This window comes from Brettanomyces bruxellensis, chromosome 8, assembly GCF_011074885.1.
Source record: "Brettanomyces bruxellensis chromosome 8, complete sequence".
In the NCBI taxonomy this organism is placed as follows: domain Eukaryota; kingdom Fungi; phylum Ascomycota; class Pichiomycetes; order Pichiales; family Pichiaceae; genus Brettanomyces; species Brettanomyces bruxellensis.
The window spans coordinates 936,895-960,506 of record NC_054689.1 but is presented as its reverse complement, the minus strand read 5'-3'; the positions used below and the strand labels follow the sequence as shown (position 1 = coordinate 960,506).

Genomic DNA, 23,612 nt, shown 5'->3' with positions numbered 1-23,612 from the left:
AAAAAAAAAAGAAAAGCAGCTCGAGCAGGGAGCAATTAAAATTTTCCCGGTAGCTTTACCGCGGAGGGCCCGGTAGGGAGAGAGTGCAGTAAATGGAGTGTAGCAAATGGCATATATCAGTGCAGTAAATGGCATATATCAGTGCAGAAAATGGCATATACCAGAGTATAGCAAATGGAAAATACCAGAGTGTAGCCAAATGGTAAATACTAGTGCAGTAAATGGTATATACCAGTGCAGTATGGCATATACCAGTGCAGTATGGCATATACTAGTGTAATAAATGGCATATACTAGTAGTAGGCAATGGTATACACTATAGACAGTACAGGTCTACAATTGCAACAAATATACACATACTATTAAGCAGGAAATTACTTAGTTCTAACTTGGTGTTTTTCCAGGTAGATAGAACCCACCCGGGCGAAGAAATCGTGCAAAGACAGTCTGAGGTTCTGATCGATGGATTTATCGAATATCGCCAAGACGTAGTCGTAGACCATTGGGCAAACGGTGCGGAAATCGTCGGGATCCATTTCCGTGCAGGCCTGGACAGTTTCGACAACCACAGGGACCCAATTCTGGATGCTTCTAGCCTGTTCTTGCTCATCGAACTGGGCGTATCTGTGCAAAAGCGTGACACTCAATGGCATGAGTCTGGTGCCGATAGTTTTTCTGGTTGCAGAGTCAGTTTTTTGCACGTCGCTGTATAGCCTGAAGCTGATGCTGATGAAGACACCGACGGCGGAAGTCTCCTGTTTCAGCAAGTTGGGGAGCTTGTCGGTGACGCCGGAGTTCCAAAGCCGGACACGCAAGTTGTAATCGAGGTTGAAGCTGCGGGCAAAGTCGTAGGATTGGAAAAGAAGCTCTGCCAGGTTGAGCAGGTGAGGAACGGGGGTGTTGGAGTAGAAGGAGTCGTTATCGAACAACTCAGAGAGGGTCTGGATCATGTGAAGTTGGAGGACGCACTTGATGACGATGGTGGACTTCTGTCTTGACATAGAGAGAGAGTTGATGTTGTCGTTCTGTTGGGATTCATTTTCATCTTCCTCCACGCTCTCATCATTTTCCTCTTCCTCCTCGCTCTCTTCATCATCTTCTTCCTCGCTCTCTTCCTCCCCCACAGTCAACGAAGGCACGCTCTGCTTCGGATCAGCCTCAAACAGCTCGGTGGCCCGGGTCAGAGCAAACAGCTTGGCAAAAGTCTTGTCGATCTGCACCCACTGGGCATCGGCAAAGCGCAGAATGTTGCTCAAAAGAAGCTCCTGGAGGCAGGAGATGCCCACCTTGGAGATGGTCTCGTTCTCCTGGCAGATGCAGGACACTAGAAGGTTCAAGTAGCCATCAAGCATGCCGCAGAGTGTGGGATAGAAGGTGGTGAAAAGCGTGATCATCCTCCGCAAGGCCTGGATGAGGGTGGACGAGAGCCAGACCCAGAGGTCCTCCTGGTTGGTGGAGAGCTGCCAGTGCTGGCTGAGGATGGCGAAGATCGGGAAGAGGATCTGGTTGCTGATGCGGTACCAGAAGTCGCGGTCGAAGGACGAGCCGTACTTGAGGAGGGTGTTGAACAAGTCGTCCAAGGCCTGTGCTCGGACCTCGAGGTCCTCGCCCTCCATGATGACGTCGTGGAACGCGTAGAGGAGGTTGAACCAGGAGTCTGGGGTGGTTTCCGGGCCCTCAGTGGCACCCACGACACCCACGAGCCCGCGAATGTCGTGGAGAGCCTGGAGACTGACCTTCTGGAACCGGTCGTTCTTGGCGTACTCGGTGAGGCAGACAACGAGAGCACCGAACGCCTCCTGGGCACGGACCTGGGCGAGGTGGTGGTGGCAGATGGAGCTGGCGTACCGGAAGCCCTTGGACACAAAGGCCTCTTCGTCGTCGTTGACGGCAGCATCGGTCAAAATGCCGAGCAAGGAGGCCCAGCCGGAGCGGATGGTGGCGGAGTTCTTGGCCACCAAGTAGTGGACGCAGTCGAGCACCATGTCGCGGACCTGGACGTCGGAGTTGTGGCGGATGATGTAGCTGAAGGGCTGCAAGAAGTCCTTCTGGAACTTGAAGTGGGCCAACTCGTCGATGGAGAAGAACCGGACGGCCATCTGGCGGAGTGAGTCGATGGCAAAGAAGCACACGGCACGGTTGTCGTTGCAGCCGAACTCGCTGAACGTCTCGTTGAGCACGGCCCACATGGCGGACCACTGCACCCTGATCCGGCCCATGTTGTAGTAGCACACGTCGACCAACTTCTGGAGCGAGAACATCCGGGGCTCGGGGCTGTGTGCGGACGAGTTGATCTCCTCTCTGGCGACCTCGCTGAGTCCGGCGAGGAAGTCGAAGATCGCGTCTCCGTGGATCTGCGAGCTTTTGGCGAACACCTGGTCGATGGCCACGTCCATGTGGGTAGAGTTGAGCCTGGCTGCAGAGTCGGGATGGATTTTCTGGGGGGAGGAGCTGCTACTATTCCTATTAACTTCACTTTCCCCCTCAATCCGCGCCTGCAGAAGATCGGGAACAGCGTCAACCCCCCGCGAAAGCAGCCTCAACCGCTCGACCTGCGAAATAACCACAAACACCAACCGCCAGGACGTCTTCAAGGCGTTCTGGTCGGCGATGGCCACGTCGAGCAGCGTGCACACGGCGTCGACGCACTTGCCGGAGATATCTGCCGGGCTGTTGATGCAGGTGAACTGCACGAGGGCCCGCATGAACGAGGTCCGGGCGTAGTCGACGCCCAGGACGCACGCGAGGTGGATCGACAGCCTCATGCCCTGCAAGAGCAGCTTGGCCGTGTCCGTGTCGTCGTACTCCTTGAATGGCGGGGTCAACGCGGCAAGAAATGACATCCACAGGTTGCCGAACATCGACCGGGCGTACTCCCTGGTGTCCGTACCGGGTGGCACGCGGTAGAACCGCGGCACGGACTCCCCTGGGGCCTCGCCGGCTGCCCCAGGGCCGCCCCGTGCCTCCCCGAGTGATTGCACGGCCCGCTCCGTGTTGCTGGCCATCTCACGCGATGCCCGCTCGTACGCCTGCCGGGCGAGGCTCCTGCTGACACCGAAAAGCAACGCGGACGCTCCCGGTATGCCACCTGGGGCCCCAGACTGCACCGGGCTGCCCAGCCCGGCCTCCACGCCGGACTCCACCGCGGTCCGCAGCCCCCGCTCGCTGTCCAGCACGATCTCGTGCTCCTGGATGTCCCGGTAGATACCCTCAAGCAGCCCCCGGTCCAAGTCGCTGCCGTCGTCAATGCCGCGGTTGTTCCGAACAAACTCCTCGAGGGTCATCCGCTGCTTGACCTGCGGCGAGTGGAGGTCCGTGTTGAGCATCACCACTGAGTACGAGAGCACGTACACCGTGTCTGCGTTGGCAAAGCTGCCCGGGTTGTCGGAAACGTACTTCTCCGCGAACTTGAGCATGAACCGGTCGATCTTCTGCGACTCCCCGGGGAGACGGAAGTGCTGCAAGAACCCACGCAACGCCTGCATGAACTGCATGCCCCGGAAGTCCATCCGGTCCACGAACGCGTGCATGATTGCCACGTTTCGGTCATCTCCGGACCCGAGGAACTCGCCGATTGCCGATTTGTCGAGCGCTTTCGTATCCAACAGGAACCGGGCCACCGTTTCTGGGGCCGAGTCGGGAAGAAAGTTGTTTGCTGCGAACGACTTGAGTCCTTTCTTCGGCGAGAACTGGAACTGCCGGACGCATTCGAGAAATGCTGTTTTCTTGATTTTGCTGGAGTCCCACGGGGTGTTGGAGTTTGCAACCGAGCTGATGCTTTGTGAGTATCTATCTGAGTGAATGCTTTGCGAGTATCTATCGGAGTGAATACTTGGTGAGTTTGTGTTTTCCTCTCCTTCTCTGCTGGCTATACTCACCGCACTTGTCGCTGTGCTGGCAATACTCGCCAAGCCATTTTCATTACCGCTTCCTTTATTACCATTTCCTATATCATCTCTTCCTTTATCATCTCTTCCACTTTCACTTTCTTCACCTTCTGCTTCAAAGGCTCCGGTGGTTGCGCCACCGTCGCCACCTATACTCTCCAAAAACCTCACCAACCCCCCTATCGCACACATCTTCAACGCATACCCCACCGGGTACCGGGCCTCCGACTCAGGCACAGGCGCCCGGCTCGCCAGCCGGTTCGTGCTGAGCTCCGGCACGGCCTCCACGCCGTACGTGGCCAGCCCCCGCGTAAGACTCTCCCGGTAGGCCAGCCGTTGCCCCGGTGTGGCGTCCACCCGGGCCACCGCGTGCCGGGCAAGCAGGTTCACCACCTCCTCACACAGATTCGGCATCGCCGCGTCGCAGTCGTAGTTCAAGTACAACTCCACCAACGCATTGCCGTCCCGGCAAAGCCTATCGGCCACCACATGCAGCAAATACCGCTTTTGGTGGGCCGTCGACGCCTGCATCTCGCTGATTGGCCGGTACACCTCCTCGAAGAACACCGCTATCTCGTACTTGAACTGCTCCCTGTGCCGGCTCACCATCTGCCAGAATATCTCCAGGGCCACCTCGTACACTGGGCCGATCTGTGAGGATGAGTTTCGTGACAGAACCAGGCAGATATGCTTCTTGATCGCGTCCACAAACCGTGTTTTCCCCACCTTGCACCGCCCGCTTCTCATCAGGTCGCCGTTGTTCTTCATTGCGAAGTACACGATGTACAAGGAGATCAGCTTCGACCGCATTGCGTGCGACCTCATGTCCACCGCCTCGTTCTCGATCGTCTTTGCCGACAAGTTGCACATCGAACGCAGGATGAGGAACGCGTCTCTGGTCCACGTGTCAAGGTCGTTGTCTGCAGTGTCTTCTGTCAGTTTTAGGACGTCTTTAGGCACCTGTTGCATTTGTTTGAGGGTTATAGGGAGATTGTTAGGGGTGGTATCTATTCCTTCATTATCTTTATCTTTATCATTATCTTCATGATCTTTTCCATCTTTAACTTCTTCTTTTCCTTCTTTATCGTTTCCTTCTTTATCTTCTCCTATAACTTCTTCTTTTCCTTCTTTATCTTCTCCTTCTTCTTCTTCTTCTTCTTCTTCTTCTCCTCCTTCCTTATCTTCTCCTCTTTCTTCTCCCTCCTTTATCCCCTTGCTAACCCTATCAAACACCATACTCACAACCTGCATCAATGTCGCCTGTGCTATCCCCTGATTCGCAGGCGATAAAGAAAGCAAAAATATGTTGTAAAGCTGCCGCACAGCCTGCAGAAGTGCCTTCCCATGAACCGGCATCGCCTTGTTCACAACTGCAGCAGTAAGAACGCGGATTATCTGAAGTTCTACCCTCTCATCCGTACCTTCTCCATCAAAGCAAGTGCTTATCACCCCGATAAGCGCATCGATAAGCGGAACCTTGCCGCCCTCTGCTCCCTCAGAGGCAGATTCCACCTCTGCACCACTCTCCTTTCCCTGCCGGTACTCAACATACACCTTGCTGTTGAAAATATTGAACGTGAAGATTTTTCCCAAGCAGTCCAATGCCAAAATTCGGCCCTCAATGTTCTTCTGTTCGCAGGCCCGCTTTAAAGGATCAAATATCTTCGCTTCCGGGGGTATCTCTCCCGATTCCAATATCTTGATTGCCTCCTTTGCCGAAGCCACGAGTTCTTTCTGCTTTTTTGCGATTTCTTTGATTGCTATTAACTTCTCTAGAGTATCTTTGAGAAAGGTGATTCCAGCTGCTTCATTAATGGTGTAGGAGCTTGAGGTTGATGATCTGTTCCTGCCTGTTCCATTTGGTGCTTTTGCTGCAATATCAGATTGGTTATTTTTGATAACATTGTTTTCTTCATCTTTAGGCTCTTTATCTTGTGGCTCTTCATCTTGAGGCTCTTTATTTTTAGGCTCTTCATCTTTAGGCTCTTCATCTTTAGGCTCTTCATCTTGAGGCTCTTCATTTTTAGGCTCCTCATCTTTAGACTTCTCATCTTTCGTTTCCTCAGCTTTAGTTTCCTCATTTTTAGTCTCTTTGTCTGTAGTCTCTTTATCCTTGGTCTCCTCAGCTTTAAGCACTTCATCTTTGGACTTCTCATTTTCTTCATCTTTAGCCTCATCTTTAGTCTCTTCTGCCTTGGTTTCTTCTTTTCTACTTCCCTTCTCACCAGCCTCTGGAACCTCCTTAATAGGCATCTCCTTATCTATCTTCTCCCCGTTAGAAGAGTTCACTGCCTCACTTTGGGTCATGTCAATCAAATATTCAACCTGCTTGCACTTCTATACACGTAATTAACTTCGCGTTCAACGCTATCAACAGACAGCCAGATTATTCAAATTCCCGGCTTTTATATTTCTAAAATCTTTTGGTCCTTCCCGGACAGTGCAATTGATACTCGGATTGGCTCTAATGTCTTGGTTTGATGACAATTAGCTAATATCTCTTTTTCACTCAGACCTGTTGACCACCTCCGATTCAGATTCAATTTCAAGCATAAAAATTTAAATTCTCGCTGCTCTACATTTTTCTTTCCTCTTTTAAAACTCAGCCAAAGGGGCCAGACGAGGCTGTGCAGCCTAGGTTAAGGCCGACTTCCGCGATATGCTTACATACTCTATCACAGGTATCACGTGTAGAAATATCTCTTCTTGAATACTTGAATGTACTTGAATATACTTGGATATCATCTTGAACACCTTCTTGAAACCTGATCGTATTCAATACCCTTTATTACTATGTAATTTTGTAACTAGCGTATTCCTTACTTCAATGCTACAGTGTACGGATGTGTATTTCTGCTCCCTGTGTCCTCTGATCTGCACTATATCAACTAAATGCTACACTTAGCATGAGTATTACATTTCCAAAATGTCAACCACGCGCCTCCCCAGTTTCTCCCAATCCATTCCTCCCTACTATATTCATAATCAATGTTCTTTATTCACTATATATTCTCATCATAGCTTCTCCCACTCTCTTCCCTTGATCTTCTTCAACTCCTCTTCCGTGTACCGGTGGCCGTTTGTGAAGTAGCCAGATGCAATCTTGGCATCTATCTCGACCTTGCAGTCAGCGGGAAGAAGATAGTCTGGGATTTCGACTCTCTCGACAATGTCGATTCCAGAATTCACAATTGCATCGTACTTCAGGTTGCTCATAGAGAGCATTCTGTCGATCCGGTGGATTCCAAACCAGTGTAGAATGTCCGGCATCAACTCCTGGAATCTGGCATCTTTAACACCTGCGATCTTCTCTGTTCTTGGGAAGTAGTTGTTGGCAGTATCTCCAGTTCTCTTTCTTGCATTGTACACCATGTACTTGGTCACTTCTCCCAAGCATCTGCCCTCCTTCCTGAAGTAGCAGATGAGGCCATTTCCGCCCTTCTGGGCCTCTTTAGCAGCCTCAACCAGTCCAAATATAAGGTAGCATCTGCACGAGCAGATGTCAGAGAGGAAAACATCCGAGCTACAGCACTCATCGTGAACTCTGAGCGAAAGACGCTTGTCATCCTTGTGCAAGTTGGCTGGATCACCGAAAATGTATGCTGTGCAGCCTCCAATAGGTGGTGCAAACACCTTGATGTCTGGTCTGGTCACCAATTCGGGATACATGCCGTTTGTATCCTCAAAAAGCGCTCTTCTGAGATCCACCTCACTGATTCCAAGCCTCTCGGCCACACCCGGAAGATACCAGACTGGGTCAACTGCCACTTTCGTGCATGCCATGTCTCCATTTTTATTCAACACGATTTTTCCGTCTGGCTTGAGGTGGCCCTTCTGGACCTCTTCCTTGATCTCTGGAAGAGACAACACAGCTTTTGTGATTGCCATCGAGGGCCTCACCTCCACGTTTTCCTTCTTTTCCACCCCGGAGTACAACCACGGGGTCATGTGGCCAAATGGATCCAAAGAAACGATTTTCCCCGGCTCACTCCACTCTGGAACCTGTGGGAACTTGAATGGTGGATTGGCCTGGGAGTAGTCTGCCTGATGGTGGGGGTCCAGCCTCCTGGAGGCGATACTCAAGGCATGGTATATGGAATATGGGCCTGAGTGGGCACCAATTGCGTTGTGCTTGGTAAGTCCACTTCTAAATCTTGAACAAACAACTGGGCCTCTTTTAAGTGGATCCTTGTTATACCAATTCATTTTGATTGGCTCTATGTCGGAGTCTGTCGAGTATGTGGCAAGTCTGATGTTGTCTCCATACACATCCTTCATGCCCTGTTTGACATCCTCTCTTTTCTGCTTCTTGAAGTCTTTTGTTAGGCTCGATCTTTCAACCGGTTTGCTTTCTATTGCTATTGATGCCATCTGTGATAGTTATGTGTTTAATGCTCGATCCGACTAACTAACGAAGTATATTTTGCAACTGAACGATGATAATTGAAAGTAAACTGTCATTCATAAACTAAAATCTCTCTTGTGGGAGGAAAATCAGCCCCTTTTATATTAATTTTTACCTGTCCATATTGGTGAAGCCAAATAATCCTTGTTGTCTGTAGGTCTTCCAAAAAGGATATTGCGCCAGCTGCCCGCCGGTAACCGACGGAGAAATCTGGTCTTGCGGAAAACGGCAAACTTTAGGAGCAGTGATAAGCGCACTAATTTTTTTTTTTTTTTTGTTGTTTTCTTCTTTCTTTTTCGCTCCCAGCTTATCGGCCCAGATTTCGAGACTCCCAAGCCTTATCGCAGGTCCGGATATTTTTTGGAGAAACATAATTAGCGAATTCTAGTTATAACCGACGGAAAAAGGTGATAATACGGGGTTGTCTGACATATTGTGTTTTGTTCTCTTTTTTATTCCTCCAATTCTGTTCCTTGACATCGCCCGAGCATTGTTGTAATAAAGCAAACCGTTGGGTAACCGTTCGAGCATCCGAGAATACATACCGATAGTGCTATTTGTATTGTTCAAGAATGGCTTGGCTTAAAAGGTTGGCTTTTTTCAAATGTGCATTCACAAAGTTGAAATCGATTTTGCTTATTTCAGCAAGCACCCGGAGATAATCAGATTGGTTTGGTAGTAATGCAGGATAGAGTATACCGGATTATTACGGGGTTGTATGCAAAACGTGACTACCGTTATAATTGATGAAGGTCAGTGTATTGATTGGGCTAAAGGCAAAGTGACAATGAATTGAGATTTCTGTCTTTTCTATTAGTCTCAGGTGCGTGTTTGCAAATTGTCCGCTTGCTTGAATATGTATTTGTAAGCATTCACACAATATGTGATCCATAGGAAGGCTGAATTCTTCCGGAAATACTACTTTCTTTCGGAAATAAGCATTTCTTTTTTTGGAATCACTGTTATACATTGCCTATGTATTTTTTGCATCTCCCAGATGTGTCTGACATACAAGGTAAGCAAATGTCGCACTAACATTAAACCTACATTAAGATTGAGATGTAACATAAGACGTTATTTGCTATGTTCGAGCATTTTTCTAACGTTTATTATGGAAGAATTGTTTATGTTGAAAGACGCAATGTCCAATTGCAGCTCTCTTGCTGGTTCCTGTTACCCAAAACTTAATTTCTGATCATCAAGTAGATCTGAAGTAGTACGACTGAATTTTTGTTGTATGCATAGGAGTGCGATCTTATGAGAAACAATATATTTTCAAGTATATATGCTGTATTCTTGAGCTATAGATGTGTTGGGGAGATATTAATTATTGATGTATTAATAATTTTGGAACTATGTTGAAATTGAAAGCGGAAATTTAACTTTCAAGAAATTGGTGGAATGATTACGTTCAACTCTTTTTCAATTGACACTAAATGAAAAATAGACTTGGGAAGAAATATTGAAATGTGTATATAAGAAGAACTTCGTTCTTTTATAACTATATAGTAGTATATTTCAACGTGGTATCTCTTCTGTAGAAGGAGCTAGTTATAATGATATGACAACAAAATAATATCGGACGTTCAGTTGAAGCGAATACTTCTTCAGAGAAGAAAAGACCTGCGAAATAAAAAAAGATTTAGGTATCTGTATTTTCCATATTCCTCATCATTTCACTTAGAAACGTACAATGAACTAGCTAACAACAACTTTGCAAAGTAATCAGCTCACAACTATCAACCACAAACTGCTTATTGCCAAGTTAACTAATCTGATACTAGGGAATCATTGTACCATATACTACGCTGGGTCAAGTAAAGTATGTTCAGGTGCAATACTTTATTGTAGTGTACTCAAAGTAAAGGGTGCGTTTACCAAAATAGCCTACCGCTGAGTAGATACAGTGTCTCCAAAGTATAATGATTAATCGAGACAGATAATTATCGTACATTATCCTGTATCTACAATATAGCAGTACACAATACAGTGCAAAGGAGTTTTTCATGCCGAAAAATCCATCGATACGATATATAATTCATGTAAAATGTGTGCATGCAGATAATACATACACTATTATATTGCAATAATTTACTCGATATCAAAGCTGGAATAGTGCGTCGGCACTTTTTATAGTAGAGGGTGTTCACATTCCATAAATGTTCATTGATATACTTTTGAATGAAGTAATTCTGCTACACTGGTATTCATTATTTATTGACATAATTAGGTGCTTGGAGTTTATACATTGTACGGTCGACCCAACATCTACAACAATAATTTAACAAACACAAGGAGATCATCTACTGAAGTGTATTTTTACGATACACTGTTTATTATCAGCAGTTGAGTACTCCATTGAAAATATGCTTACGGCACAATGCGCATACTGTATTTGGTAATAATTTAGATGAAAATTCACGCTCCGTTTTGCATTGATGCAGCTCATAATACATTATAATTCACAGCAAATATAGTTTGTATGCAATGATATAAGTGAAAACGGGCATGCGACACATCTTACGCAAAAATATACTGTAACCAACATATTGTGAAGCAGATATCTGCTGCTCATAAGCGTGGCATTAACCAATAAAGTGCAATATGCAGTGAAGCAGAGAGAAGTGTTGTTTGATTTATTTGGTGCTTACATTGGAAAAGCCATGCCTAATTAATATGTATATTTGCATGAAATTAGAGCTCACAAAGAATATTGGGTAAATGGAGAAATGAAGAATATATGTTATAAAGCTTAAGAATTATAAAGCCCCAAAAGTAAATAGGCTTAAGTGCTATAAAGCTTAAGATTTAATTCAATATGCTTAATTGTTTTATCTTAAGAGTTAATAGGTTCAAGGATTAATCGGCTCAATTGTTATAAGACTTAAGAGTTATAAAGATCAATTATCATAAAGCCCAAGAGTTATAAAGCTTAAGAGCTAATAGGTTTAAGTGCTATAAAGCCTAAGAGTTATAAAGCTCAATTGTTATAAAGCTCAAGAGTTAATAGGTTCAATTGTTACAAAGCGTAGCAGTTATATAGTCCAATTATTCAATAGGCCCAATTGTTATAAAACTTAAGTGTTAAAAAGTAATAATAAGTAGGCTCAATTGCCATAAAGTAACAATAAGCAGGCTCCATTAAGTAATAATAAGTAGGCTACAGCAAAATTAACAGAATGAGCAGTTGAAGAAAGTATAAAAAATGCGAAGGAAAGCGAAGCGGCTACTTGACGAGCTCGACGATCTGCTGGACCAAGTTTGCGATCTCGTTTGCAGCAGCAGGATCGGAGTCAGCGGGAGGCGAAGAGGCACCCGGATCAGGAGCAGCAGCTTGCCCAGCAGAGGCCGAGGCCGAGGCCAAAGAGATGTTACCGTGGTCAATATCGGCCTTGACGAGAGCACAGACCTGGTCATTTCCAGACTCCAACAACTGGATGACGGTCCAGAGGGCTATGTGCTCAAAAGTGAGGTTGGAGCCGGCGAGGAACCGCGAGATGAAGTCGGAGATGCCCGGATAGCACTTCAAGATGGCGGAGTAGTCGTCGACGCGGGAGCACAAGTTGGCCAAGGCGGCGGCAGAGTTTCCGCAGACCTCCGGGTTCTGAGACCGGGTGAGTGGGATGAGCACGTCTAGGATGCCCATTGCCAAGAGCCGGGCCTTCAAGTTGTCGGCCAAGGCGAGGATGGCGAAGCAGGCGGAGATCTCGCTCTGGACGGAGTCAGGCGACGCGAGCACGATCCTCATGCACTTAGCGACGGCCCCAGCATCGACCAGGGCCCTCCGGTTGGCGTCGCTGCTGGCTGCGAGGTTGCGGAGGCTGGAAACGGCGTGGCACTGGATCTCCGGGTTGTCTGTGTAGTCGACAAGGTCGACCAAGGGGCCCAGAAAGCCGGCATCGACGATGGGCCGCTCGTTGAGCGGGTGGATGGAGATGTTACGGATGCAGGCAACGGCAGCCAGCACCAAGGGCTCGTGCTGGGACTTGAGTAGGGCCACGAGGTTGGAGAGGCCACCGGAACGCACAATTTCCAGCTGGTACAGGGCGTCGGAGGCGAGGTTCCGGAGGGCCAACGTGGCCTGGCACTGCACGCGGGGGCTGGCCGAGTCCATAAGCTGCACAAGCCGGCCCACGAGCTTCGGCTCGGTCGCAGCCAGCATCTTCCTGTTCTCGGCATCAACCGCAATGTTCGACAAAGCCGTTGTGCAGTAATACTGGATGTCTGCATCCGGGCTCGAGAGCAGGTCCACCAGCACGGGAACAGACCCCGTGTCCACAAGCTGCTTCCTGTTTTCCGGCGAGTGTGTCATGTTGAGCAACGCCCCAGTGGCATTTCTCTGCACACGCAGGTCCGGCGACTTTGCGAGCCTCGTGAGCGGAATGAGAGCCCCGGACTGTGCGATTTTCGCCTTGTTGGCGTCCTGCGTCGCCAAGTTCGTCACGCACCCCACCGCGTTGCACTGCACCTCGATGTCCGGCGACAGCATCTGCCGGATCAGCGGCGTGAGGCCCCCCATCTCCACGATCAGAACCTTGTTGTCGTCGTTGATCGCCAGGTTGCCCAACGCTGCACAGGCCGCCCTCTGCACCTCCTGGTCCGAGCTCTGCAAGAGGATCAGCAGTGGCTCCAACACCTCCCGTGAAACCGCCCGGGCCTCCTTCTCTGTGATCTCCGCAAACGCGAGGGCCGCACTCCTCTGGAGATCGATGTTGTCCGAGTATACCAACGTGCTGAGGGCCTTGAGCGGGCCGTCCGAGAAGAAGTCCACCTCACTTCTGTTCTCGAGGTACTCGAGTAACGCCGAGATCGCATCTCTCTCGTTGTCTGCGAGCAGCTGCCTGTACAAGTTATCGTCCTCCTTTCTCCGGAGACAGCTCATGCAACAACCCATATTGCTTCTGCTGTAGTCTGTGAATTCCGAATTGCCTGTTTTCCAGTCCTGTCAATGTTCTCCAGCCAAGAGATGAAGATGGAGTGAAAGAAGAAAGATGGAGTGTGATAAGATGAAGTGCACAGATGTAAAATGGAGTGTGATGTAAGAAAGTGCACAGATGTAAGATATAATGCAGATGCAAGATAGTGCAAATATCTAAAATGAAGTGCAGTTGTAAGATATACTGCAGATGTGAGATAGTACAAATATGTAAGATGCAACTCGTTTATGGATATCGTGATATCTCCTAACAGAAACTTCTCCCAATTCTGTCAAGCTGCAACTCAATTCGCTTCCGTAAAAATACAAAGCTTCAACTCAACCCTGTTCCGTACTATCTTATGCAAAAACACCAACTGATGAACCTTGTTGATCGTTTTACACGCTTTGCCCTAAATTATCCGATACACAAGCTGATGGGTCTATAAATTGATCAAAACAACGCTGAAATGACTGCTTATCACGCCTTATCTCAATAACTTTCTATATAAACGACTCGCTTTGCAAGTTACTGCTTTGAATATAATAAATAACCGTGTCCCCTCTCAAAACACACAAGAAAGAAAACTTCTTCCTCCTGCAAAAGTCAAGAGGCACGCAAAAAAATTATTACAAGCACGGAAGAAAATTTGTTTCTGTTTAGGAATGACGAAGAACAAGAAGGAGAAAAAAAAATAATATTTGTTAGGATTGCCAGAAAGTGCGAAGGCTGCTGAAACGAGTAAAAGTAGAGACAACAACAAAAAAATAAATATCGGCGGCAGGAAATGCATCATAGGGCAAATGAGCAGCGCGATATAAGGGTAGTCGAAATTGTGGACCAAGGCTGAAACGAGCCGAGGAAAAAATATTCTTGCCGTTTAGTGCTGCATTGCGATTATCGCGAAGTTATCTGCACTCCTTTATCGGGGAAGCAGAGAGATAAAGAAGCTGGCAAAGCAAGCCATTTTGTGCTTCTGACCTTTGTTCCACTTCACCCCGCCATAAAATGTCTATCTACAAAGAAAATTATTCACCTATATATGGTTTGACAATCCTTTAAGCAGTCATTATCAAACTGACGCCAAAACTCTTGCCCAAACCAGCAATACCCTGATTGGGTGCCTTGGGTGCTTATCTGGGCTGCAGCAAGAAGCGTAAAAAAAACAATCTGCAAAATCCAAAATAAAATTATTCTTCGGTGCTGAATAATCAAAAGCAAACTCGCAAATCTTTTTTATTTTGTCAAGTGACTCCAGCATTCATACAGCATTGGATAGCTGTGGCTTCATAAAAAGAGCATTTATGCAATTGTCACGATAAGCTTTTTTGGCAAATTGAGCAACTTATACCAATTCATCATAACTTTATCAATGATCAAATTGCTGAGATGCTTTCTGATCTTGACTCCATAAGTTATTCGTGCCATGATCCATGATGCTGCTTCTTTGAGATAAAGCCCAATCTAGGTATAGCTAAAATTTCAAGGGAAAGCAAAATAAATGTGACAATTTGCAAATCACCATGAAACTTCCCTATGAAAGCACAAATAAACGGAAGATTACAAGCCAAAGCATCATAAGCCAAAGCATCATAAGCCAAAGCATCATAAGCCAAAACATCATGTAAATCGAAGTATGATAAATGAGACAGCATATTAATGAAAGCATCGCAAGCCAATGAAAGAGTAGTCAGCCAACGAAAGAGTAGTCAGCCAACGAAAGAGTAGTCAGCCAGTGAAATGTCATAAGCCAATAAAATCATCATGAATAAATAAATCCACGGTATTAACGATAGTACGCATTAGCTCAAGAACAGCATGCTTTCAAATACCACATTAATTACGGGATTATACCAATGGATGTGGATGCAAACCGACGGTAATGGTAAGTAACATAAACTTCGTCAATTTATAAAAGCATCGAATTAATGAATGCATTCTAGCAACATAATTTCCTTATCAGCTAAATAGGTATACCGATGGAACCACTTGTGAACCAAATAAAGATCTTAAACCAACGCCATAAACCTGACACATCTATCGTGAACACTGCTTACTAGCAGCTGCTTATGAATCTCAAAATGTTATGGAAACAGAATATTGTTAGACAGTATTTGTTATTGCCTGATGACTTACAACACTAATTAGCATCTGTTGCACTTGTTTCGTGCTGATCAGGGTGGTTTTTAGCTTCTGAATTAATGCTACCCCTCAAAGTATCGCATTTCTCTTAAATTAACACTATTCAGTTTATGCAGAACATCCGTGGAGCAGTTTGGCTATATCAGTGGGCAAATATTCCAGAACAAATAGGATCAAGCGGAAAACATATCATGTGAAATTTTCTGACAAGATGTAACCCACAAAAACAAGAAACATAAAGCAAATTGTTAGAACATACCAATGCTTCTGATGTTATCAGCTGACTAAATATCAAGTAATCCAGACTTTTGCAACCTGTTATTGATGACTTTCAATCTTAACTTAATTTTCGAAACGGGATTTGTTTTTCACACTGCAACTATTTCTGCATAATCAATGTAAACCAACATAATATCATGTTTATTTCCTCCTCACACACAATCAACATCATCAATACAGAAACAATCAGCCTCGTCAGTATGGAAATAATCAAATATCTAGTAGAAATATGACGATTGCATCGTGCATTTGAACAATCCTTGCACCATGAAATACGTCGCACGCAATAATGCCAACTGCAAGAGTATTTTTAGTACCATGTGTCAAAGGAAAACTGTTGTAAGTCTGGAACAATTTTTTGACAAAATGCTATTGATAAGCCGTTATTATAAACCGCCATTGATTAATTGGGAAGTTGTCTAGAACTGCTGTCCGGAATTAACATCACACAATAAAATGGGAGAAGAAAGCATACCGCACCGTGCTTTTTTTTTTTTTTTTGAAAAAGGAAAGTCTCGTGCAGGCATCGCGGGCACACCCTCTTTTCGTAGTTCAACTTAAATTACTCCGAAAATGCAACTTATAGCATGCCATTCATTTGTCGGATACCGTAACTATGACAATACAATGCATGTACTAAAGGACCCTTTAAAGACACGCGGAAACAACAAACAGGAAATGCTGGTGTTAACAAATAACTCAGATTTGAGTTATCCCAAAAATAACGTTAGTCGATCAAATGGATTGCCGTTTATTCACCGGGCACGGTTGCTATAGCAGGACAATGCAAATATTAAGGTACCAAAAATGGAAAAAGAGTCGGAAATAACTGATTGGAGAAGGTGCCTGCTAACTAATATTTAGGACAATGCATCACACACGGGACCGCATAACTTTGCAAGCCTCATAAAGAATGCAGGAAAGATAAAGAAAAGTAGGCGTGTTGAAGTAAAAGGAAGAAAAAAAAAAGGCGTCAAAAAATAAATGTGATCATCGTAGGATAGAAGGCAGAAATGTGCCAACTACAAACATAATAAATGAAAATACAACGCACACTTATGTACTGTTCAGTTATTTGATCGAATGGTATGTGGGCATTTTTCTCTGAAAAGCAGCGAAATAGTTTGTATATAGTGTAGTAGTATAGGATGAAAAATACTATAAGGAGTAATAATCGCGTTGCTGCTGTTTACGTATTTCTGAACTGGTTTAAGAGTAGAGGTGCATAAGAGTTGGAAGTCTACTTTTAATAGGATGAAATTAATTTTCTTCACCACGATTCGTTTACAGCATACAAAATTTCAACCCTGGTAATATGACATATAAAATGGGCTACCTCAAAATTCTCTCCGATGAAGCAGTTAGGAATAGTTGATTGTTATTTGCATATTCAGCCGTTCACAGAACAATTTTGGTACCGATGCGGAAATGTTCAATAAAGGCAACTATTTTGACCATAACATCGCGGGGGACGTACTATTTATTCTTGATCAAGGTGTTAAAAAGAGTTTAAGCATTCATAGTTTAGCTTCAAATTGTTTCGAGAAAAAAAAATTCGGATATTGCCGAGCAAACATGAGGATAAGTAAAAGCCGGAAAATAGAAATAAAATAAAGTTGAAGAATAATATTCCAATAAATGCAGGCACATGCAAAGACATTCAAAAGGGTTGAAGTGCGTTCAAGTAAATGCAAATACGCTCATTTACAAATCATGAAAAAGCATTCAAATGCATTCAAATACATACATATGTACAGACAGACTGATACGTTGAGGTGCATATAGAAGTGCATTCATATAAGAGTCCAATCATATAGAAGTACATTCATCTAGGACTACATTCATGTAAGAGTATATTCATATAGGAGTACATTCATATAGGAGTACATTCATGTAAGAGTACTAGGACTACATTCATATAGGAGTACATTCATATAGTAGTACATTCATGTAAGAGTACTAGGACTACATTCATACAGCAGTACATCATATCCAGATACATACAGATGCGTAAAAGTGTAGTCCAGCCCGTCAATTACATCCAAGCATGCTCTGATCAATTGTTAATCCTGATCAATGCAAGTTCTGAGTCGGTAAGAACCGTCCTCTCATTTCCCAAATATTTGAAAATTACCATACACTGAAAATTATTTATCAAGAGTTTTTTCACAATTATTCTCGACAAATGCATATTTGACGTATTTAGCACACGACCAATACCCGGAGCGAAAATTTTTTGCCATGCTATTTTCTCAAGTGTACCTGCAGGAATGACGCGTATATGTATTTTTGTTTTACAAATCTTTTCTAAACGGCAAGATATCCGGGGCAGTTAAACAGTAATTAGGATTAATTCCTGAAGCCAACACTTTTAACCAATACTTATAGCAAATATGCTTGTAAGAAGTACTTCAAATAATATTTGCAGATATTTGATGGCCACCAGGAGCTGGACACAGCCACACCCACAGTTACACAGCCACACAACAACTGAAAATTTTCATCCATCATTCTCAGCTCAAAATCTTTCGATCTCATTCCTTGCTTCTACAGGAAATATGCGGTGTCTGGATGTAAGATTTAGCCCCTCAAAAAAATTGAAAATAACTCATGTATGTACGTACCAAATAATGCCGCGCGTTACGGTATCTACGAATACAAAATTTCTGTAAATTTCCCCTATCTATGTCTTGTTGACCACAAGATAAGCTAATGCAAGCAGAATCCCCTTACCAAAAGCATAAACTGAAACAAATTGGAAAAATCAAAACAAGGCACAATACAGATTCCATTGTACACCGACCGATGTGAATTAGAAACTTCCCATTGGTGGAGAAAAAATATGTTGTAATAGTAGTGACATATTCAAGATAAAGTTGCATGACATGCGACAGAACTAAAATATAACTGAAAAAAAAATGTGGTTTATGGATGGGTATGAAATCGACTGTAGAGAAGGGGGATGGGAGTAGCACCAATTGAAATTAGGTGGGCAGTAAAGGCGGTTAAGGGGAAAAAAAAACGGAGAGCGAACAAAAAATTTCTTTTCCATCATATTGGGCTTGCTGAATAATATTTAAGGAGAAATAAAGAAAATCATTATTGTACAAAAATACGAGAGACCAAAAGTTGAATAAACGAAAACAAGCAGAGTGGAGGGAGGCTCAAAAAGAAAGGGGATCGTGCATACACGTGTTAAAAAGTGAATCAGAAAGCTTGGAAAACTGTGCCCTCCAGGCAAGGAGAAAACAATACATTTTCCAAACCGCATCAAACAGAAAATAAAAAGAAAAAAAAGAATTTCAGGCAGAAATGATACGTGTGAAACGTAAATAATGCATATGCAGAGTGAGTGATGAAGGGACAAAAATGGATTCAGAAATACAGCACGAAGAATAAAAAAGGAGACATGAGCTAACAAATAGAAACCAAAAGCTTTTTGAGATGTGGAAAAGCGCCCACAATTTCCGGTGAGAAGCTTACAGAATCAGTCTCGGACAAACTTCAGACAGGGATATAAATGAATATTACGGTAACCGAACAATGCAGAGATCTTGCCGACGTGATACGACGTTGAATAACGTAATGTAGTGGACGAAAAGAGGAATAGGAATAGGCAGGCTGGAAAAAAGAAATGTTCATTGGACAAAAAAAAAAAACGGTACAAGTTACACGGCTGATTGACAATAGAAATAACGAACATCGTTCAACAGAAGGGGAAAAAGGGAAAAACATAAATGTTTTCTGGACAATAACCAATTGAATTGAAACTGCTTATCAAGTGTGAAAGATATTCAAAAGATCATGTAGTTTAGAAAAGGAGATTTCATATGGGGTCGGCAAAAAAGTAATATGTAGTGAATTCCATGAGTAGGGAAAGAGAGTATGGATAAGAAAATTGATTACTCAGAATGAAAGAAAAATGTTAATTATTGTAGGATGCAAACTCTTGCCGAATAACCGAGCAAAACTGTTATTTGCTGAGTAATCGTAAAAATCCTATTCAAGGTGTCTGGCCGAAAGCAAAAAAATGACCAAAATATATCTGTCAGGCCATAATTGACAGCGCGTGCTAAATATAGGTAAGAAAATTTTTTTTGTAGACTTTTGCGAATTGGGGAACTGAAGGGATGAAAGAGGGGGCGGAAAAAGAAAAAACAGAAACTGGGGAATTATTTACTGAAAAGGGAAGTCCAAAAAATGATTGTCATGTTACACGCACAACCCCGAACCTTCACACAAATTTGATTTCTTCTTCTAGAAGATTTTCCACTATGTTGTTGCATTCCACCACAAAAAGGTGTACAAGTGGATTATGTGAATCTGATAGTATTGGAATAACGTCCAAGCAATACACTTGATCTGATATTGTTTTCTTGCAAAAACGAAACTGCAATTATAATAATCACATTATATTGCGGTTGAGCCTATTGAAAATTTTATGAAAGAAATTTATCATCATGTTAGCATATTCAAGATCGTACTTCAATCAGGCTGTAAATGGCATGATCAGAGGCGCGGATGGGGCATGGAAATGGAAAAACTGCTTCAAGAGTTCGCTGATGAAAAGGAAAACAATGGGGGTTGTGCATAATAACCTAAAAAAAAACGGTGGTCTGCCAGATGGATGCTTTTCGTGTATTGGAAGTCCAAAATGGGAAAACGCAGCTTCTAATAGCGATTTTCGTTTTGTTGATCAATGCAGTTTGGCATTGTCCTCGGTAAAATTGAATCAGGAATCCGTTAGTGTAAAATCGCAATCCGAATTTGGTCTGCGACTTTTTTTATTCTATTACCTATGCACAACCATGTTAAACTGTGGATAATGCGAGCAAAATATACCAGCGGACAAGCATTCTTTACTACCGTAGGTACATGGAAAATCTTTAAATCAGGAATAATATATGGCTGAAAAGAATGACTAAAGGCACAAAAATGGAAATGGAATGTATGGTTTAGGGAAAGGGTCCCAGAAATGGGTATGATACACATAAGGCATGCTTAATGTAAAAACCGAAAACAGCAGTTAGCGGAATGAAATTACTCCATACTAGAATGAGAAAATTTACTAGGAGACCAACTCGATATCAGTAGACAAGGGGGAAGAGAAAAAAAAAAGAAAAGATGGCGAATGAAATTGTAGGAAAAGAAAAGAAACGACTCCGAAACAATTCCGGAAACGGATAAAACGAGTAATTGGGTGGTGTCCGGAGAGAATATTAAAAACAAGGGGGAACGGGGAAAGAATAAAAGCAAAAAAAAAAAAACAAGAGAGAGAGAGAAAAAAAAAAGAGGTGCTGCTTTGCTTCTCTTTGTAAGAATAAGAAAAATGTAAATGCACTCGAAACCGGAGAAATAGGAAATCGTAAAAAAAGATGATAGCAAAGAACCGCTTATGTGAATTGCCGAGTGTGAGAAAAAAAGTATAAAGACGAATTAAAAGAAAAAGCAACACAATGGCTTACGCAGACAATCGAAAATTCGATGGTTGAGAAAAATAGAAGAAACAAAGCTGAGGGGCCAAGCCAGAAAACGAGAACAATAAGGTTCAAAAACTTTTCGACTCTTTGGCAAAGAACATAAACGCTTTTAGAACAATTCACTGCAGTTGTGATAATACGACGATCGTCCACAGATCATAGTCAGAAATGCCAGAGAAGAATTTTAATATGTGATTTCTAGAGTGCACCTGAAATGTGTCCTTTAACTGAAATCCCGGGTTTCTGAATTGATGCTTGAAAGGAGGGATACACTTCAAGATTATCGTGAGTTATTTAAATTAAAGTACTTTAAAGTGAAGTTGATGAGGTCTAGTAACGGATTAAAATTTTTCTAAATGGAAAAAATGTCTTGAGAAATAAAAAATATTAGCTGAAAAAAAATTTACATAATGCTGGGATAATATTGAATTCGTAAGAGTATAATGAAGGAATAATGGCCTGATCAATGTTGGAGTATCTAAAATAATACTTCAAGTAAGAATTAAAATAGCAGCTTGTTTTACAATTGGAATGACAGTTTAATAATGCCCTAAAAGGAATCGCGATAAAATTCCACTTCGATTCGATTACAAGTCGAAAAAAACAACGAGAATGAAAGAGAGCCCGACAAACTCATAATGCAAAAAGCATTAGCGCAGGACTTTGAATTGCAAAAGGCTTTGAATTTTTGAATCAGCAAAAAAAAATTCCTATTGCTTCTGAATTCTTATTATAAATGAGGATGGTTTAGGGGAAAGGCTTAAGCAAGATGTGTCTGGAATAGAACTCATAAAGGGGAATGTAGCTATATGGAGAGTCCGTATATATAATTTGGTATGACTGTAAAAAGGGCTAGTTGATGGTGTGGCTTTTTTCTATTTCTTCTTTGGACAAAACGAAAACAAATCAAACACTAGGGGGATAAATCCCGCAATGAATGAAAAGCATTGAGTGCAATAAGGGTGATTCATGATAAAGAGGACAGAACAAATCAATGGATATGTCACAGTACTCTGGATGAGCTCAAGATAATAAAGGCAGATCAGATACTCGTTACAGCAGATCAAGATACGAGATATTAAATGTACTGATGCCTAAAAGTCAAATGTCCGAGTACATATGCCAATTTGAACCGCTTTAATGGAAAAAAGAACTCGGACTTATAGCAGGTGGCGGTAGACAGTGCTGCGAGGAAAGGCTAGAATTTCAGTTTTACGAAATTTCTACAGGGAAGATGTTGCTGTAGAGGGCAACAGAAAGGGAAACACAAAAGTATTCGTAAAGCAATGAAGTAATTATGTACGTGGCTATGGTGGAAAGATCATAAAATTACCATGGTCACAAAAAGATTGTAAGAAAACTGTCAAGATTGTAAGAAAACTGGCAAGATTCTGGCATTTATCGGTAAACCCAGCATGATGCCATAAAACAAATCAGCAAATGAACTTAGATGAACACGCATGAACCTAAATGAGCCCGAGTTAGCAGGTATGAACCTAAAATGTTTACAAAGTTGTCAATCGAATTACTTTCATGTAGTGAATAGTAAGCAAGACAGATACATCAAAGTTTAAAAAAATAAAAGTTTCTGGATGACTCAAAAGCTTAGTCGACAAAACAGCATTTGGAAAAGGGGCCGCAGACGGATCACCGGACAACGAAAAAAAATGATTGATAACAAGTGCAAGCAGAAAAAAGACGAAAGCCGAGTTGCCAGGGACAGAAAATGACCACTCACCTTTATTATTAGTAACATAAAAAGCTGGTGCAGGAATTTTACACATACGCTAAATGATATATCGAGAAGGCAGGGTAGTGGGAGGCTGGAAAGGGAAAAAAAGAAACAGAGGCAGGAAGAAGTGGAAAATAAAGAGGAACAAGGCCTGAGAAAGCAAAAATGCAAGTGACAGGGGATGCAAAGACAAGGGCACTCGTACTCAGTTTAATAGATACGCATATAGATGTACAATCGGATTTACAAGTGCATTGAGAACGAATCGCATAGAAAAACACATAAAAGTATAAATATGTAAGCATATGGGCGTCTAATTGCAAGCATACAGACATACAGAGGTGCAGACGTTCATACATACAAGTATAAAAGCACAGGTACATACATACACAGGCAATATAAAGAGGCACATTCCGTAGCCTGCAGAAAACAAATCCCTATTATTCTTTGTTCTATTGTTAAAATAATTTTATTCCGTTCATGTATTAGATCATGTCAGTAGCTAGACTCACTTTCATTTTCATTTTCAATGATATTTTTATTTTTATTTATTTTTATTTTTATTTTTTTTTATTTTACTTTCATTTTCATTTTCATTTTCATTTTCACTTTCATTTTCACTTTCACTTTCATTTTCATTTTTTTTATTTTAATTTTTGTTTTAATTTTTATTTTAGTTCTCATAAATTTTTTTTCTTCGTGGTTCAACCGGCAGGTGAACTGATAAAAAATAAAATAAATGCATGCATGAAAATAAGACTGCTGCATATT

General features: G+C 43.0%; 4 protein-coding genes across 4 annotated transcripts; all 4 read right to left on the bottom strand.

The window, feature by feature from the left end:
- Positions 1-374: 374 nt before the first annotated feature.
- BRETT_000607 (uncharacterized protein) lies at positions 375-6,194 on the bottom strand (the record flags this gene model as incomplete). The annotated part of the gene is made up of 1 exon (XM_041279172.1): positions 375-6,194. The coding sequence occupies one exon, from the start codon at positions 6,192-6,194 to the stop codon at positions 375-377; it is 5,820 nt and encodes a 1,939-aa protein (XP_041137386.1).
- A 708-nt stretch (positions 6,195-6,902) lies between these two features.
- Positions 6,903-8,258, bottom strand: BRETT_000606 (uncharacterized protein; the record flags this gene model as incomplete). Its single annotated transcript, XM_041279171.1, has 1 exon — positions 6,903-8,258. The coding sequence occupies one exon, from the start codon at positions 8,256-8,258 to the stop codon at positions 6,903-6,905; it is 1,356 nt and encodes a 451-aa protein (XP_041137385.1).
- A 3,260-nt stretch (positions 8,259-11,518) lies between these two features.
- On the bottom strand, positions 11,519-13,186 carry VAC8 (Vacuolar protein 8; the record flags this gene model as incomplete). Its single annotated transcript, XM_041279170.1, has 1 exon — positions 11,519-13,186. The coding sequence occupies one exon, from the start codon at positions 13,184-13,186 to the stop codon at positions 11,519-11,521; it is 1,668 nt and encodes a 555-aa protein (XP_041137384.1).
- A 1,324-nt stretch (positions 13,187-14,510) lies between these two features.
- Positions 14,511-14,863, bottom strand: BRETT_000604 (uncharacterized protein; the record flags this gene model as incomplete). The annotated part of the gene is made up of 2 exons (XM_041279169.1): positions 14,511-14,653; positions 14,731-14,863. 2 exons carry the CDS (start codon positions 14,861-14,863, stop codon positions 14,511-14,513), a joined length of 276 nt encoding a protein of 91 aa, XP_041137383.1.
- Between the last annotated feature and the right edge of the window lie 8,749 nt (positions 14,864-23,612).